This window comes from Euwallacea fornicatus, chromosome 2, assembly GCF_040115645.1.
Source record: "Euwallacea fornicatus isolate EFF26 chromosome 2, ASM4011564v1, whole genome shotgun sequence".
In the NCBI taxonomy this organism is placed as follows: domain Eukaryota; kingdom Metazoa; phylum Arthropoda; class Insecta; order Coleoptera; family Curculionidae; genus Euwallacea; species Euwallacea fornicatus.
In genome coordinates this window covers 2,412,943-2,431,635 of record NC_089542.1, presented here as the reverse complement: position 1 = coordinate 2,431,635, position 18,693 = coordinate 2,412,943, and the positions used below count along the sequence as shown (strand labels likewise).

The 18,693-nt window shown below is 38.1% G+C and overlaps 2 protein-coding genes and 1 long non-coding RNA gene across 3 annotated transcripts in view; 2 read left to right on the top strand and 1 right to left on the bottom strand.

Moving 5' to 3' along the window:
- Positions 1-112: 112 nt before the first annotated feature.
- LOC136345443 (uncharacterized) overlaps positions 113-18,693 on the top strand; it is a 65,793-nt gene continuing 47,212 nt past the window's right edge. The window contains exons 1-2 of the long non-coding RNA XR_010733144.1: positions 113-256; positions 2,052-2,157. This is a non-coding gene — a long non-coding RNA (uncharacterized lncRNA). The remainder of the gene's footprint in view (positions 257-2,051; positions 2,158-18,693) is intronic.
- LOC136344604 (uncharacterized) lies at positions 455-1,751 on the bottom strand. Its single transcript, XM_066292235.1, has 4 exons — positions 1,519-1,751; positions 1,270-1,448; positions 753-860; positions 455-694 (listed from the first exon to the last, which is right to left on the bottom strand). Exons 1-4 carry the CDS (start codon positions 1,660-1,662, stop codon positions 502-504), a joined length of 624 nt encoding a protein of 207 aa, XP_066148332.1. The 5' UTR covers positions 1,663-1,751; the 3' UTR covers positions 455-501.
- LOC136345437 (trypsin-3-like) lies at positions 17,261-18,252 on the top strand. The gene is made up of 2 exons (XM_066293763.1): positions 17,261-17,392; positions 17,446-18,252. The coding sequence occupies exons 1-2, from the start codon at positions 17,347-17,349 to the stop codon at positions 18,201-18,203; spliced, it is 804 nt and encodes a 267-aa protein (XP_066149860.1). The 5' UTR covers positions 17,261-17,346; the 3' UTR covers positions 18,204-18,252.

Genomic DNA, 18,693 nt, shown 5'->3' with positions numbered 1-18,693 from the left:
ACAAGTTCACAACACTACTGTACTAAATTTGAAAACACTATAATAAATGACAGACAGAGTGAAACAAAGGGTCTTTGACAAGAGAAAGAAGATGGACGCGGTTTAGCAACGTACTTTTTATGGGAATTCCCTACTATTGAAACTAATTATGAAGAATATATTTGGAGCTTTGCTTAGAGGTCATCATCGGCGGGATGGTAACCTAAAGAAGACTAGGAATAAGACTTATCGATAGATCTGCTAGACAAAAAAGTTGGTAAGGCTTCAAACATGATCTACTATTTGCGGTTTCTATATAATATTTATATATGCACCATAAGTTGCTAAATTTCTCTACAGTCAAGGTCAACCATTTTGCAATCGTTACAGCCCATAATTTGATCTATGTAGTATCATAAAACCCTGCAGCGAATCTTTAGTTCAACTTTTTGCGACACAGGAGAAGCAAAAATAATTAATTCGAAAAATTTTTATTGAAGTTCCAATGGAAATATTTAAAAATTATCTTTTCCCATTAAGTAACTTTCCATTTGGTATGCCACTTCCAGCAAAAACTTTCTCGACCCAAGTGAAGACTTTGAGCAAACTAAATTTGCAGGATTTCTTGTATTTTTTGCAACCGTGCTTCTTTTTGGCTTGTCCCTCGGCTTCCTGATACTCCTGGGTCAGATTCGTGTTTAACGATGACGACGGTCTGGAAATAAAGTATTGAACTATCTTGACCGATGATTTCATCAGTACGAAGAACATACGTTAAAATCAAATGCACAATATCACCCAGAATTCCTGTTCCTGCTGTAGACAAGTCCGCTGCCTCACAAATTGTTCTGAGCAAGCAGGGTCGTCCTGGATAGCCGTTACTAAAAAAATGTCCTCTTCAAAATATACTTCAAAGATACTGGATCTATTTCGAGAGTAAATCATATTTTTGTCGAACTACTCAGGAGAAGAAAGAAAGGACAGCCCTGTCCCTGGATAATCACAGTAAGAGAGTTGAGGGAACTTGTATGCCCACAAGTAGCTATGTGTAGAACCCAATTAAGTACAACAAACTTCAATTTTACCCAATAGAACGGACACATGTTTCGGTATCTCTATCACTAAAACACACATGGGTGGGATAATGACTCACCCAGACAAATCTTTATCGTAAATGACTTAGTCCTTCAAACTTTTAACATACGATGATGAAAAGAAAGGCGCAATGTCGTTCTGATTATTTCCATATTGATCTAATTGTAACTTTTTCTTACGCTCTTCAACACTCACCTTTTCAATTTCTGTTCAAATAAGTTATACAATAGTTGTCGGGCAGTTTGTCCTATAACTGGGGGGAACATAAATGAGGTCTGGTTCTGTGGTAGACTATAAGAGGCCTCAAAATTGACGGATAAGAACACATCACCCGGTGTATTGACTTTCAAAGGTATTGCAAAAGCAGTCAATATCTACATGAAATGAAAAGTGATACCTTCCCAAAAATTTTTTTAGGGGTTTCTCACCCGTTCTCTAACTTACCCCCATATACGGTCCCCCATACGGAAAATGGAAATATGGGTTCCAATACTCTCCTTGCAAAGCATTACCACCATGAATGTTCGCCTGGAACACCAAACACAAACTCATGAGAAAAATTATTCTATTGTGATCGAATTCCGACATTGTGCATTGAATTTCCTAACGGAGATGTATTGAACCCGTAGCACCAGTTCTGCAGAATCAATATATTTCAACTGGTTAGTGGAGCGGGGTTCCGTATTGACAATTGTTATTAGACAGGTAGATTGGGTGCTTTTCCTTCAATTATTTGGTTCAACTTTTACTATTTGTCACTTAATATGAGTGTTTTAATTTTGCTTCGTTCACATGCAGATTAGCACGGTTATGGTAATTGGTATGAAAATTCAAAAGAGGAGAAAAGGTAAAAATATATTCGTTTGGAAATTTTCGTGCGAGAAAGAAAAGTCTTATTGCATTAATTCAACTTTCTGTTTTCGCAACGTTCCGTTTTCATTTTCTCCATTTCTTAAATTATTTTTTTTGTATTGCAGAGCAAACACTGATATTCGTCCAAAGATGGCGCAGTCAACGCAGAAAACTTTTACTACACCCTAGAGGGATTAAAAGTAAACTCTGTACTCAGGCGACATCTACCAGGTAATACCTTTAGTTCCTACTAAAACGCGATATTATTTCACCAAGATCCTCCGCCTTTATCTGAGCGACATCTGTCGAAGAGTAGTTGATGTTGGTTTCGAATACTTTCATGTATTCAAATTTGACGTAACTTTCGTAAAATGACTTATATTGAACAAATCTCTATGAAAAATATTTTTATTTATTCTAATTTAATCAATATTTCTTAAATTTGTGAAACATTTAAAATTCGTTTTTTTTGGGTATGAAGGAATATAGCGATATCTAATATTACTATGACTAAACAATATTTTCGTGGCGACATCTATTTATTGGCAATAACATTATAAGATAAAACTGCAACCTTTATTGTTTCGAATGGAAATTAGGACGGCTTCAATTTAAATTCAGAGAGGGTGCCAAGCAGTCGCTACCGCTGCGTATGAAATAAATTCTTCGAAATTAATTAATTATTTTTCGCGATTTGTTTTACTTTTCCCGTGGGTTTAATTTTTTAAGGGGGTACGTGGATTCAGTGGTCACTGATTTTTAGACTATGTTAAAATTTCTTGTATTTTTTTGCTGATTTCGAATCGGTTTTACGGTATATGGAATGGCCACAGGGTATTTTTTAAAACGCCCTTTATTTTTTCTTTGCAAAAAATCGCATTGACTTAAAATTATGGCTTTTATTAACGGCTAGAAACAGTTCTTTGCACACTATCGGTAGTTTTAATCTGCCAATAATATGAACAGGTGGTTTTGTAATGAAATAGCAAATTACATAGAGGCAAAAGCCCATTAGGCTTTCCTAAATGGCAGATGGCTTTATAAGCAAATCATTATACCTACCTGAGGGTTCATAAACATGTTTAATAAAATGAGATAAACATTTTATAAATTTAGAAATATTTCTGTTTATTAAATATGCTAAATTCGAATGTAATATGGTACTAAATCTCTCCTAAAAATTCAGATTAAACTAAAAATGTACAAAATTAGACCATATAAGAAATTCAAGTCAAGTTAGGAAAGCCAAAAAACCTTTCTTCAAAAAATACAGAGCAAATTGTCGGAATTTCGTCGGATGTCACATATGAATCGTCGAATCTATTTAACTGAATGACTCGCTAAAATATGAACCCATTTATGGAATTTTGTTTTGTCTACATCGACAGGTGCTAACAAGAAAATAGGCAAAAAAAAATAACGAACTCTATAGTGGCTCGGAGACATGTGTTTTGTTTTCTTAGAACTTATAAAATTGGCCAATTTACTGACGTTATTTAAACTCCTGTTTACATTACCCTACAGATATTTGCCTATATTTTCCTGCAAAAACGACATTTCGGGGACAATAGCACCCTTCCAACGTACATTTTTACGAGCTTTTCTTTTTGAGAGCAATATTTAGAATTTACAACTGACAGTATTGAATGGCGCTTACATTTTACGATACTTCTTTTCTCATAAACATAAAAAACATGATCTCTAATCCTCAGCAAAAAAAAAATAATTTACCCGAACAGTTTCTACGTACATTAAGAGATGATATTGAGAGTTGGGCACATGTAAAAAGACTGTTTGGTTACATCTGCAACGCAATCTTCTTAGTGCATAGACTTGAACTACCGAGTTAGCATAGTCTTTGTTCATTATTTTCTCATTATTGCACTAAATTTAACGTCGATTTTGCAGTTTTGTGTATACTAAAACCTCCTCCATTAGACGTTTTAATGTACTACAAGCCATTCATCAGCATTATGAAATTACCCGTCGACATCTGCTTTTGATAGGCAGATAGATGGCGTGACCGGCAGCTCATTGAAACTCCTTCGTCGTCTATTCATTAAGGGGGGTGAAGATGGCTCGACTCCGGAGCTAAGACGGTAATTAGGTTATTTAGATTCATTACTTCGTCATTCAGTCATCATGTTTCCGACGTCCTCATTTCAACGCTGGCATCGAGTGGGTCTCGGTCTCGGATTTGCACCGTCTTGCATGGCTATTAAATGTCCTGCTAAGTGGCCAGTTTGTCCAGCAGAAATGGAATAGTTAGGTTGTTAAAGTTTGAAAGGAAAATTTCAGTGAAAAACAATCTAGCCGTTTAACGGCAGGTGGCCGTCTTTTGTTTTTGAGCGCATTTACTTTTTAATCAAGCAAATTTCAGCTGTAGCTACAGTTTTCATGGCCCATCGAGAGTTTTGTTCTTTTGAAAATTGTGTCAACTGTTGGTCATTTTCGAAAATTTGGACCGAATGTAGGAATGCATATGTTCATTTCAGTCTATTTGAGCAAATGCACATATCAAACTGTGAAAACTGCATGAGCACAAAAAAACGTATCTTTCAAAGGTTAAAACTCATTTGTCGCGACAAACAGCTCTCGCCTAAAAAGCGGTACGCATATCTATCAATTGGGTTTTGGACAAGATAAAAAGGCGCAAAATTCTCGAAAATGTTCTTTTAAATGGAAAAAGGATTTGCGAAAATCTAGCGAAGTCTACTGAGTGGCTTGGTGGGAAATTTCGAGGTAGAGAATTCTCAGATTTACCCTTCCGAGATTATGAGAACTTTTGTTGACGGTGAGAGTGACTTGCTGCGACATTTCGATGCAGAAATTTGTTTGTTGAAAGAAACCGAAATTTTGTCTAAATTGTCAAAAATTACGGTTACAAGGGTGAGGAGGGGCTAGGATAGTTTTAAGCACGAAATCCCTCTCTCCCTAAAAAAAATTATTTCGTTTAAATTCGCGAAAATTTCAGTTAGAGCTAGAGTGGGCTGGTACGTTTTGTGGATGCAAAAACATATCGAGCATTTTTTCGACCATTCGTTAAAATTGCTCTGTGCAGATGAAAGCGAATTTCCTGGGTAATTTAGTAGTAGAAACCGTACAAAAATTAAAAATTTACGAAAAATCCTGTGGAAATGTGTGTATTGTCGAAAATTCAATTCTAAAAAGAATTTATCGTCTATTTCATTTTTCTGGTCCTGACAATTATATCTTAACAACTTCATCCAAATTCAACTGATGTAAATCATGTTTACGCACAAATGGATTGAAACTGTTCGGATACATCTTCGTTTCCATGGCGGAATCAATGAATTTTTCCTCGCTCACGGTAAAGGGTCATAAAGTAACAATAACGCTCGTCGCTTTTGGCAACTGATCGTAAAATTACAATAACGCTCGTCGCTCATGGCAACGAACCGTAAAGTAATAATAACGCTTGTTAATTTTTAACCGCTTTTAATCAGATAACATGGTATAGAAAGGGTGATAAAAACGTTTTACATGCCTCGGACGGAAAGAAGTACGCCCTAAAACTTCAGCCGCAGGCGTAAACTTCTTCCTTGTGTTACCTACACATAAATAACCTCTGAAATAAAGTGTAGTTATTTGTAGCAATTTGATATGGTTAAAATCGTCAAAAATATGCCTTTTGAGCTAGCAATTAGGGATAAATTCCATTATAAACTCGTAAAAAAGCAACAAAACACCTGGAAACATCTCACAATTGACAAAAAGCTCCTCTGATTCCGCATTCGAACCTCAGGTTGCCCTTGTCATTCCTCAAGAGAAGCTCCCTTTTCCACATGAGCGACTGACCTATCGGATTGTTCGTGTTTAATTTAGCAAAATTAGCTTCGGGCTACCATGTTCTTAAATCTGAACAGATGGTGCGACGACCCCCTAAAACCCATTGTCAGGTACTTTCGAAGAACGTCGTACTTTGCGACATTCGCCGGTATTAACATGTTTGTATTTTATTTTAAGGACGAATTCGAGGGGACAGTCTTAAAATGAGATTTGCCCGAATAATGGGGGCATTGAATAAGCTTCGGGAGTCCCTAGTTCTTTTGTACAAGATGATTCGGTTGTCCCAGAGGGAATTGGGGACCCCAGTTGACAATCTGTCGTAATGAGATTGGTAAATATTTGCCGGTGCAGTTTAGGCCCGATAGATATTTTAAATTGAGTGTTTGGGTCTTCACCTCCGCCTATGACCTCGGAAACAATCACTTTTATCAGTTTATTATGTTGCTCTGTTATACAGGCACGTCACTGCTCCGTAGGGTAGGCACTTGAATTTTGATCAAAGATCTCGTTTTTCTCAAACTTTCGGCGTCGAAATTTCATTCTGAATAAGAATGAATATAGTCAGGGATCTTAATTTCCTTAAAAAAAAAACTCTTGGACAATTCTATCTGAATTCGGTTTGAATTCGAGATTTGGCACAAACATTCGAGACAGAAAGCCATGGAAATTTATCATTAAGTTTGAGCTTTGCTTTTCTGGTTTGTTACTACTGGTAAAGTGTCACGTGTGAGGGTGCATAACTCCCCTCATCCAGATTTACCGCCCGATTCATTAGTTTCCCGTTATTACTTAATATTTTCCAGAACTGTCGTTGCAAACCTATCGTTGGGGCAAATAATGGTAAGAGATACGAACGCGAATGCTTATAGTTAAAACCTCTTATGATGAGAATGGGGGTCCAATTTGTCCTATTTTCGTCGCGTCACAGTCATTGTTAATGGAATACTCGAGCGTATTGTGTTACCGGTAATTGCCGATGACGTCCCGTTCCACTCTGCGACAAGAAGAGAGAACGAGGACCGTTGCCAGAGGAAAATAATTAGGATATAATCGGGGAAACTGTAAACACTTTTTAGAGACACTTCGCGACAGCAGTCCCATTTATCTAAATTAAAGGCGTCGCCCGTAAAACCGTATTTGCTCGACTTTGACGCTCCGAAAGGCACTTTCAAAGGACTTTTCTTCCCAGGATTTAACGCCAAAATCCTCTGATTAGTACTTGATGTATCGGACTTATCGTGGAACTTGTCAATATCGTGAAATATGCGGAAAAAGAAAGAAAATGTCACTGGGTGTGGCCTGGAATGTCGAGCGAAAACCCAATTCCTTCCTCGCGCATTTCCAGTCTAAATTGAGTAGTCGTGAATGTAAATCAGAAGCCTTCAATATCAGCTAGACAAAAACTCACATGGAGCTACGTCTGAAAAACCTACAGGCTGTTTAATGACAATTTTTTTCTCGACCAATCCTGCCGTTAAAATGAACTGTTGCCAATGTGAATCAGGAACTAGAAATATCAACTATTCGGAAGCTGCCCTTTTTGGCTTCTCATTTATTTATTTTCCCAACGTGCCATTCAAACAAACCCAAGGGAGCATGTGTCACGTCGTAAATAGCTAAGCGCCTGCTGTCCCGAAATAACTAAGGCCGGGACGTACGCCGCCTGTTTCGATCTCAGACTCCATCAAATATTTAGAATTAATTGCAAATTTGATGGATGTTTGAAGTGAACTCGGGACGTGGCATCAGCAGTAAAATTCCTCCCCCCAGCGAGTTAAATTCATTGCGAAAAAAGGTTAATTTATGGAAGGGAAGACCTAAAACGTGAAGGATCTCTTCATTTTCAAAGTAACTTATAAAAACATGCGAAGTGGATTTAGGAGAAGTCGGAAATTACACTCACATAATTGCGTAATTACTAAACGTGATCAAAAGTTTGTTAAGTGGAGTTGAGAACCGAAACTCTACACATGGTGTTAGGGTGAGCTCTCAGCATGTCATTCATGAGGCGATATTTTTATGAAAGGTTGAAAATTAGGTTCCACGTGGATATTCCTGGATCTGGGGAGTCGCAATAATTTTTGAACATCATTTACAAGGAATGTCAACCTGCGATTGGACAGAAGAAAGCTTAACCACGAAAAGTAATGTGCGACGGCACTGGGTAGTCGGCATGAGCCTTTCCGTACTCTCGAGGGAATTAGGGGAACGAACTAAAGAAAAATGATGGAACAATATCAATTTCCCTTCGGTGAAATTTAAGGGTTACCGACGAGGGTTCGAGGCTACCCTCTAATTTAAAAAACGAAACACGGAATTGTTTTGCGTGAAAGGTCAGCGGGGAGTAGCCCTTATTCTTTCCCAACAGCGAACTAAATTTATCGAGGAACTTATTAAAATCTTAGGTCAACTTCTATATCCTGGTTTACGTGACGAGAAAATTGCGCTGGTCGAACGGGTGACAAATGGTTCTGTTTTGTGTTTGGTTACAAATTAAGTTGTCTTGGACGTCATCATGGGATCGGTGGCTAAACGCAACAGTGTCGGCCCTTTTCAACTTTTCCCAATAACAAGAATCCCCATTATGCGGCAGCCGCATTCAACTGCGTGTACAACAAAAGCAAAACGAACCGAAGCTAATGGTTTTCCGACAGTTTTACACCACATATTTTATCTGGTTCATATAAAAGAACTCGCCAACCGCTTTAACTCTCCCCCATAATCGAGACTTTTACTTCATTTGTTTAGTTCGTTTTTCCATTAGAGGTGCCCTAAAAACACGTATTATAACCTCGGAGAGACAAAAGAATTAAACAAGGTTATGTCAAATATACGCGAAGACCCTGTCATGGTAATTCTCTTTCCAAGTTTCATTTTTGTCTTGTTTTTCTTTCCATTTTTTCCAGGGTACGCCTGCCGGTGCACATGTCTTCGGACATGCGCTGCATGATGTGGCTGTACCTACTGTGTGAGTTCAGACGCCCGACAAAATCAAAAAGTAAAAATACGTGAGACCTAACGGTTTCTTTCCATTTCGCACTTAAAGTACTTGTTCCATTTCTTTTCCGGACAACATTGTTAACGATGGCCATTATCGTTTCTCAAAATTTCCCAACACTCTCCAATAGAAGGATTGAAATGCCAAGCTACACTTCGTAAAGACATTTCATTTGTAATTTCTTTCCAATCTAATAGTGGAAAAGTGTTCTCGGCTCCAGGAAAATTTGTTCCATTATCATTATACACTGTTTGGGAGCCTGAATGTTATACAAAACGTCTGAACGTTTAAAGTAAAAGACGGGTCGACGTCGAAGATGCCAGTTTAGGAGGTATGACAGAAATAACGCTTCGACGTGTTCTTGTTAAACTAATTATTTACAGTATCGGCCAAAATACTTGAAACTTAAAATATTGCTCCTTTGTGTGGATACCCCTGAACTAATGTAAACAAACACAGTGAAGCAGGAATACCTTAATATTGTTCGACCTATATATAGTATTTACGTTTTGTTGTTTGCGCTCTTGCATGGAAAAAAATAATAAACAATTTTTCATGTTGAACAAAATACTTGGAATTCATTTTTTATGACTTAAAAGCTGTTTTTACACTTGTTTATTATTTTTTTGACTATTTTGTTTTAAGTTCGTCCTACGTGCACCACTTCCTATTTTTGGAAAATGGCGAAAGGCAAAACACATTCAGTCAATTTGAGAAATCAAATTATTCAGTTTTATAATCAAGGAAAATTGCAAAAAGATATTTCCATAAAACTAAATATTCGAAAAATGCTGTATCACGTATAATTAAAAAGTTTAGAGAGAACGACCATTTTATCCCGGGAGAAAGTGTAGGCAGGCTTAAAAAGATTATTAGACGAATGAATAAAAAATCATCTACATTGCCAAAAGTGATCCGTTTCTGCCATCATCAAAACTCTTGCAAAAAATACAGATAAACGGATATTCAGAAATTTCATCGAGAACCATCAGAAAAAAGGTATTAGAAGGTGAGCTAAGAGCTTATCGTCCAGCGAAAAAAAAACACTGTTACGGAAGAACATCAAGGCGCAGGTACAATTTGCATTCGATCATATTTACAGGACAGTACAAGATTGGGAAAAAGTTTTTTTCTGTGATAAATCCAAATACATCCCTATTTCCAGTGATGGCATAGTCCACATAAAGCGTCCAAAAGGCCAAAGATTAAATAAAAAGTATATTAAACCTACCGTTAAGCATGGTGGTGAAAGGGTATTAGTGCGGGGATGTTTATCTTGTTACGCTATGGGTCATATTAATCGTATTGTTGGAAAAATGGACAGATTCATGTATCGAGATATATTGAGAAATGTAGTGGAACCCTATTCATTTAAATCAATGCCAGTTAACTTTATTTTCCAACACGGCAATGATCCCAAGCACTCTTCAAAACTTGTGAAAGAGTAGTTAAAACGAGAACAAGTGTGTACCACGAAGTGGCCTGCCCAAAGGCCGGATTTAAGTCCAATAGAGAATTTATGGGAACTCGTTGATCATATGTTTCGAACAAGGGAACCCATTAAAAAACGGGCAAGGACTGTTTGAAAGGCTCACACAAGTGTGGCATTAAGTTGATCGACAATTAATTGAGGAATTAACAGAATCAATGCCTAGAAGGACGGTTGAAGTAGTTTAAGCAAAAGGGTATCACACCAAATACTAAAAATATTTCTATTTGTAATTTTTAACAATGAAAATTTTTATTAAATTAATTATGTTACAACAATTTTGTCCAGCTATTATTAATTTTCTTGCTATAAATATAAAGTTTTGTAAGAAGTATTTTGTTTATTTTGCTTTGGCTGAAATGTATCTTTACTAAGAAGAATAAAACTACATAAAAAAGACTTGATAATATTCGCCCATTTTTCATTTTATGCGAACTTTAAAAGAGTTTTCAGTATTTAGGCCAATATTGTGTATACTACTTGTACAAGAAGAGCACCGCGTAAAACTCCCCTCAGTTTCCGTTTGGACTCTATTGCGAAAAGACCTCTTGGCTCGGACGAACTCGACTCAAAATTATTGTCACTAGCAGGTTAAGCTTTTCTTCATGGTTAGAAAATCAATGTCTCGTTGCAGCCGCCAGATAAGTTGTGCTCACATCGAAGTTCCCCAATACTATATGCCAACTGTCAAATCGAAACTGAGTCAAGAAACAGCACATTGCTCTGAATTCTTACTGCTTTGATTTGGCACAAAATAAGATAATACTATCAGGTGAGCTCGGGCAACTTCAAGTAAACTAAATTAAAATTTAGGTCTTTCCAATCGTAAGGTAACCGCCAGTGCATCACTTTGGAACTTTACGGTAGGTTACAAATCAAAGGTGTTTAGCTCGGGAGAACGCGGAGGCCTTTTCGAGACACATCAAATCTCTTTCTATTTTTAATTGGATTACTCTGTATTAATTACCTACATGTAATCGCGTGAACATCATCACGGCAAAAAAGCCTAATTTGTGTACTTTTTTAATCGTCGACTTAATAACGACTGAAACAAATGGTCATTAAAAGCAAATAATCCGTAATCGCGCAGCCATCAGCAGCGCCACCAAGGTGGCCGAACAGCAAGCTCGGCTGCACCCGAAACGAGGCTTTGATGATTTTAAAAACGAGATAGGTTTTAATTATAATCTAACCGGGGCAATTTTACAAAACGATCCACATCTGCGGTGGGAATGACTCGTCGATGGCTCAATTATTTCCGTAATTGCTTCATTCCGGGGACAATCCATTAATTCGGTTATGGTCCCGAAACGCGTAAAAGTGCAACTCGAAAATAATTGCATAAGTAACGGGGACAAGGTAAATACTTTTGAAATGTTCGTTTTGAAATATATGTTCAAATGGCAAAATAATTCGGCCCCCAAAGAATTGGTAGACCACTCTCATTGCGTGAATGAATTTCTGAACTTGTCACTATGCATTCTACTTGATATAGAAAAGAGAACACCCCGTAAAAATGGTTTTATTTAAATAATTTTTGGTACGCATCTTTTTAACAACAAATAAACAAATAAAACAAATTCGTTAAAAAACTGAATAAATTTATTTATGATCCGGAAAAAAAATTTAATATGTAGGTCATCCATGGTGACTTATATATTCCTATAGGCGCCTAGGCATGGCTCTGATGCGGTGACTGCTGTCCTCTTGAAAGATCTCATTCTAGGCTAACTGGATAGCATGACATAACGTCGCTGAGGTTTGTGGGGGATGGAGTAAATTATGCAACCTTCCACCCGCACTATCCTGTACATGGTCAATGGGTGACAGGCCTGCAGCTCGAGGTGGCCAAGATAGTAAATTGACTGAATTTTGTTGAAAGAAGTCCATAGTGATTTTGGCCACATGTGGTCGTGTACTGTTTTGTTGGAAAATTGGATTAACAAGAGTTTCCAGATAAGGAACGAGACTTCTTGGATGTATCGTTGAGCTATCATACTGCCTCTAATGAAAAGTAAAAGTGACCTGCTGTCATATGCAATGGCACCCCAAACCATTACCTCTGCAGTCTGATGGACACGCTTCTGTGTTGTAAATTGAAGACTCAATCTTTCACCCCATTTTCTTCTTACTCTAATCCGATCATCAAGCATACCCCAACAGAATCTGGATTCGTGCTGAACGCGATGATATCCCATTCCAGATTTAAATGTATCCGTTCTCTGCACCATTGCAGTGGATTGTGACGATGATTTAAGGTGAGGGGTAACATGAGATGAGGACGGTAGGAAATCAGTCCAAAATTCCTTATCCGGCGATAAATGATTCGAATCCCAATGGGCCTTCCATACTTAGCAAACCACTGATCCGCCAGCATCCTCGGCGAGACAGGGATGGCTCTCTTGGGGATATAATTCGAAGGCGGCAACCTTGGCGTTCTGTAGTTCTTCGGAATTGTCCAGTACCTCTCCTTCTGCCTGTTTCGTCTTTTTGGAACCATGCCTGACAGCATCTCACTATAGTGTTTAGACTATGGTTCAATCTAGTGACGATTTCCCTAAATGATCGATCAACCTCTCGTAGACTCACCATCCGACCTCTCTCAAACTCGCTCAAGTGATGAAAATTTCGCTACATTCTGTGCCTAGACATAATCGATTAATCTAAAGGCACTTTCTAAACACACACTCTACACCAGTAAATGACATTTTCCAGTTACATTGTTGATATGTTATTGCAATTTTTATAGAAAAAACTCAGATTCCTGATGACTCATAAACACATTGATAAATATGACTAAAAATTCAATTATTTTTAGTGTTCCCACATAAAAATTATTTAAATAAAACCACTTTTACGAGGTGTTCTCTGTTCTGTCGCGCAGAACAGAAATCATACGGTTAAATCGTAAAATGTTACGTGAATGCGAACTTCTTTCCTCTTGTGGTAATTCAGATGACGTATTTCCATTAGGAGTGTCATATGTGTCACTTTAGAAGCCCAGAAATAGAATCATTCAATTGTGCATATCATTATAGTAAATCCCTTGTCGCCACTCTCATTTAGCCTGTGCATGCGTAAGTTATGAACACAACCTTTTGACATGCGAATATGTTCGTGATCAGCAATTACGTTACGAGAGTAAGTGTTGTTACAACTTTAGCAAGTTTCCCGTGTTGTAGGTTATACCAAAGTTATCTAACCGAACTGTAGCAATATAATTTATCAAATTTCCGAAAATAAACCAATTTTTTAGAAGCGATTTCGACAGTCAAACACATGGCCGTGTTCAAGAATACGCAATTCGCGTCCGTATTTACCTGGAGCAGTGCGCACCCTATGTAGGGGAGAGTCTGCCAGTTAGACAAACCGACCTACGCCCCTGCTTTTAAATTGTCGACGACCGTGTCTCTTTCACTTGGAAATTGTTTATCACAATGAGAACCCTCGTTCCTCTCCTTCTGTAATTTATCTCGTCGGTGGCAGGCAGGAGTGGCTTGTGACCAGCCAGCATAAAAATCAAATTCGAAAATATCAAAAGCCAAGAGGGGGATTTCCGATCTAGTTACGCGATTTCGAAATAATAAACCTCCGCGGGGCACCCGGCCGTGTGATTGGTATTATTCTCGCGAAGGGAAAAGGGGCCTCGGAGTTGGATTTTTTAGGGTTGGAGGTGATGACTAGAGCCTACGTCAGAAGAAGTTCTAATTTCAAGACTCCCATAATCGAAGATTTAATGTCGTTTCGAAAGTTCGTATTCCTCGAACACGTCCGAGAGCATTCCGCGTTCGTTTTAATTAAGAGCGAAAATATTAATCAGGAATATTGTGTATTCGGGACACACGCGATATGAATTTCGAATAAGTCATTAGCGGATTCGAAGCCCTGTCCCCGTGGCCGCTAAGCTTCAATATAATTTTAATTTATTTCAGGAGCGGTATTGCAAACTTAATTGTTCGTTGGAAAAGAGTTTCAAGAGTCAATGACTTCCATTTCAACTAAGTTGTCGTATAGATTAAAGATGGAAGAAGTAAATTATTTCCTTTTAATTGTCTGAGGTCTTTCCTCTAGGTGGACACTCACTGTAATTTTTGAACGCGGTCTTCAGTTTGTTCAACAGTGTCGGGTGCAGAAATTATAGACTAAGTGTGAGTGTGCTGTCAATGCGCCTCTCGGGTGTTATGAAAAATTCAAATGGACTTGGAAAATGGATGAACGTTTTCATCCCTCTTTTCCATAGTTCAAGAAGTTCGGAGTGTTTTAAAAGCAATCGTTTATTTATCTGCTCCGTCTTTCGCCAGGTGGACACTCACGCCAGTTAGTCATTCCTGAACGCATCCTTTTAGTAAATTTGATATACATAATGGTCCCATCAAGTGCTACAAGAATAAACAATTTTGAGCGTCCATTTACACCAGAGACGGAGATGTGGGTATTCAGTACTAATAATTGGATGAAATAACGTTCTGGAAACGTAGAAAATGCTACTCATCATGAAATGGACTCTTATTATTATTATGCATATACAGTAGAACTTGGCTAGAACCTGTCATTCGTTGTATTAAGTTCACTTCCTCAAAATGGCAAACGTGCTAGACTTGGGCCCATTCGCTTAAGGGTGATTTTGTTTCTTCCCTCTTGTTTTGTGTTAAAATCCATTGTGCATGAGGGAGTTCATCTTCGTCTGTATATTCTTCCTCAACATTGAATCCAACGTGTTTAAAACAATTGGAAACTGTCTTCTGAGACACGTTTCTCCAGACTGTATTAAACAGTAAAATTGCTTCCAATAGTAAAATTTTAAATTCCACTTTTTTATCATGAACATCAATTAATTTTAACTATAACTGTCTCCGATAATTCAATTTTACACATCAAATTATCCCTTGGTCCATTGGGTGCAAGGTCGCAGTGACATTAGGAAGAAGGAAAACCAATTCGATCCATTGCAAATTTTCAGTTTTTGAATGCGCAGGGCAGTTATCGATAACTAATAACATTTTTCTTTTATTTTTTTTTTAGTTCATCATCCCAGGTTCTTAGGAATTCGATAAAAATGTCTGACGTTGTCCATCCTTCCTTATTAGCTTTATAAATTACCGGTAGTCGAGGTGGATTTTAAAAGCATCTGGACGACTTTCATTTTCCCATCATAAGCAACGTCTTCTTTTCAGATTCATCCATGTTTGCACATATCCAAGCCGTGATTCTTTCTTATGACAACTTTTCGCCAGAATATTTTCCCCTTTTGAATTTAAAAGTTCTAACAAGTGTCATTTTGTAGAAGACGCCAGTTTCGTTGCCATTAAAAATATTCTTATTAGAATACCGTCGTTGCAATCCCTATACTATAAAACGTAGGAAAATGTAATGTTCAATTAAAAAAAAAAAAAAATACAAAAAACTGTTTCATACGTGGCCAAGTTGCTTTAAGCCAATTTTTGGTTACTTCGGTCGATACATCGTCAGCTTCATCATGAATTTTCCCACTGTGTATATTGTGCCTCTTTTTTTAAACGTTCAATCCATCCTGTTATGCAGCTAAAATCCTCTGTATCGCTGAATGTTTCTTCCTGGATTGAAGTGGACAATCTTGCAAATTGATTTGCTTTTTCTTGCAAGACGGCACTAGAAACAGGAACATTTTGACTCCGTTGTAATGAAAGCCGCTTGACCAAAGCTTTATCCACATCTTTTCTTTCTGGTTCACGAATTTTTTTCACTGATAAATTTGTGTGTGTTCGTGCGTTTAAATATTTGTTCCTCTGAGCCTAAATGGTTTATACCGTAGACTTGGAAAGCCGATGCTCTTGATAAATTTGAGCGTTTGCACAACCGTTTTGTAATTTACAAATTACTTTCAACTTATCCTATGAAGAAAGGGCTTTGCGTTGGGTCTTATTAACATTGAACATTTTTAAAGATGCGTATGTTATTAGGGCGCTTTACCGAATTATTGAGGTTACACACGACAAAGATACGATAAGACCTTCACTCGTCAAAAATCTTAACCGAATACCTTACAAATCTTAGGTTGCCCCGCTGGCAATCCTTGCTGTCGGTTTCTTTGTTTTTATTCCAATCATAACTGACTAATAAATCGTTCACACTAGACCAAACAAGTCCGTAATAGAACATTAATCAACTCCCATTCCTCTAAGATAAATAATTCATAATAACTTTTACGGGCACTAGTCAATTTTGAAAAAAAAGAACTATAATGAGCAACGCTTATTCGGGCAGCTCGCTAACACCAGCATCTCTTCACGGTTTGTTGTAAGCGAGTGTTCGTTACATCCGAGTTTGTTATAACCGAGTGTGTTATAACCGAATGTTCACTATATCCGAGTTTGTTGTAACCAAATGTTCGTCACATACGAGTTTGTTATAACTGAGAGTTCGTCATATCTGAGTTTGTTACAATCGAATAAAAAAATACATTAAGTTTTATAGGAATTTGGAGTAGACTTTTTGATTGGTTCGTTATAAAAGGGCGTTCGTTGAAGCCGACCTCTACTGTGAAGTAGCCCTGGATATATTTTCACACCTCTCATTATTTCCAGTTGTATTTAGGCTCTAAGTATGAATCGAAGATATGTCACACATATCATAAAAACCATAGATATGCCAAATATGCTTTTCTGAAGTTCAAGAAAGTCAAAATACAGAGCGTTTACTGGAAATACGAATGCGGAATATGACATAAAATGTGCAAGTCCCTGAACACAGATTTATCAGTCGGGTTCAGAAATGACGTACGTACGTGTGCGTGTGTTATGAATAATTTAAATAATGGTTAAAGACCATTGCAGGGGTGAATCCGCTTTCATCTTTGGTCATCAATCGATAAAACATTTGCAGTTTAATATGTAATCATCTTTTTGTGTATTTGCGCCGAAAGTTACTACAAATCCCACGGGGAATATAACAAAGTAAATTGAAGATATAATCCATATTTGACTAAGTATTAAAGTTAGAGATTATCCATTATCATCGGTATGGTTTGCGCACTGCTTAATTTCCAATTAGCGATGACGATTAAAGATAATCTCAAGACCTTAGCTGAGTATAAAACGTCGTATTCACTTCTGAGGAATACAGTGGGCGATTACTCCGGAAGACAATGAATCGAATCCTGATTTTTGTGGCCGCAATTGGATTGGCTTGTGGTAAGTTGCTCGGTTTGGTAATAAGGACATGGGTTAAGGATTTCTTTCTGCAGCTGCTCCCAGCATAAACATTCAAGGGCCTTACAACGAGACCATCTTGGACATCCATCCCACCATCGGTGGTAGGATCGTAGGCGGTGAAATTGCTCACATCGAGGACTTGCCCTACCAAGTTGCTTTGCTCCGTAATGGAGGCCAAATCTGCGGAGGAGTTATTGCCAACTCCAAGGTTATCATAACCGCTGCCCATTGCGTAGTTCCTAGTGTGATCCCTCAAGTAGGCGCTCTGAACATCCGTTCCGGATCCAGCTTGCACAATAGCGGAGGTCTACGTGTCGCCGTCGACAGGATCATCTATCACAGCCAATATGCAAACCTCGACTATGATATTGCAGTCCTACATCTCGCAAACAACGCCATTGAAAATGATATGCCAACTGTTGCCATTGCTTTGCCCGAGAACGACACTGTCTTCGCAGAGGGAGAAATGGGAGTTGTTTCTGGGTGGGGTACCACTTCCGAGAGCGGTGCCGGATCTGTCCAGCTGAGACGTGTGGATGTACCAGTTGTTTCTGAAGCGAGTTGCCGTTCAGCCTATGGATCTATCATAACTGAAAGAACTTTGTGCGCTGGATTTTCTAATGGTGGTAGGGATGCTTGCCAGGGAGACTCCGGTGGTCCCTATGTGATCAACGGAGTCCTGGCCGGCGTTGTATCCTTTGGAGCTGGTTGTGCCAGACCTGGATACCCCGGAGTCTATGCTGCCATTGTTTCATACAGGGACTGGATCAGGAATGCCGGAGGGGTTTAAATTGTATTAATAATACTCGTGTTAATAAAGGTTGATTATTGCATATGAATTTGAGGTGGTTTAATGGTGAAAGGGGTAAGGAGGTTTCGAACAAATCAAATTTGGCGGTAGGGACAATCTGAGGGTGTATGGAGACAAGGTAAATTCCATGTTGGTATTTGCGCATTCAGTTAAGTGAGCAAATCGTGAAAATTAAATAATACAGAAAGCCTCGCTGATAGAGTAAGTTTCTTGATATGAGTGAAATGTGGTTTCCACGTGTTCTATTCCTATCGTTCGCCCAAAACATGTCTTAACCGAAAGGAAAAATTAGTCGCTTTGGGAAGGAAACTTACAAACTAACAAAAATTTGCGGATAAAAATGTTCCAAAAGGTATATGAACCAGGCGCAACCTATGGAAAAACTGAAAATTGCGATTAGAGCTTATATAAGGAACAAACGACAGAAAGAGAAACCATTAATATCAGTCTCGATTCCGAGAAAAAGTCT

Excerpts from the sequence above, each read along its gene's own strand:
- LOC136344604 (XM_066292235.1), bottom strand. The coding sequence starts at position 1,662 with ATGTCGGAATTCGATCACAATAGAATAATTTTTCTCATGAGTTTGTGT. Across the intron at positions 1,449-1,518 it reads ATGGGGGACCGTATATGGGG|ATATTGACTGCTTTTGCAAT; the intron begins GTAAGTTAGAGA and ends CATTTCATGTAG. Across the intron at positions 861-1,269 it reads TTTGAACAGAAATTGAAAAG|TAACGGCTATCCAGGACGAC; the intron begins GTGAGTGTTGAA and ends ACATTTTTTTAG.
- LOC136345437 (XM_066293763.1), top strand. The coding sequence starts at position 17,347 with ATGAATCGAATCCTGATTTTTGTGGCCGCAATTGGATTGGCTTGTG. Across the intron at positions 17,393-17,445 it reads CGCAATTGGATTGGCTTGTG|CTGCTCCCAGCATAAACATT; the intron begins GTAAGTTGCTCG and ends TTCTTTCTGCAG.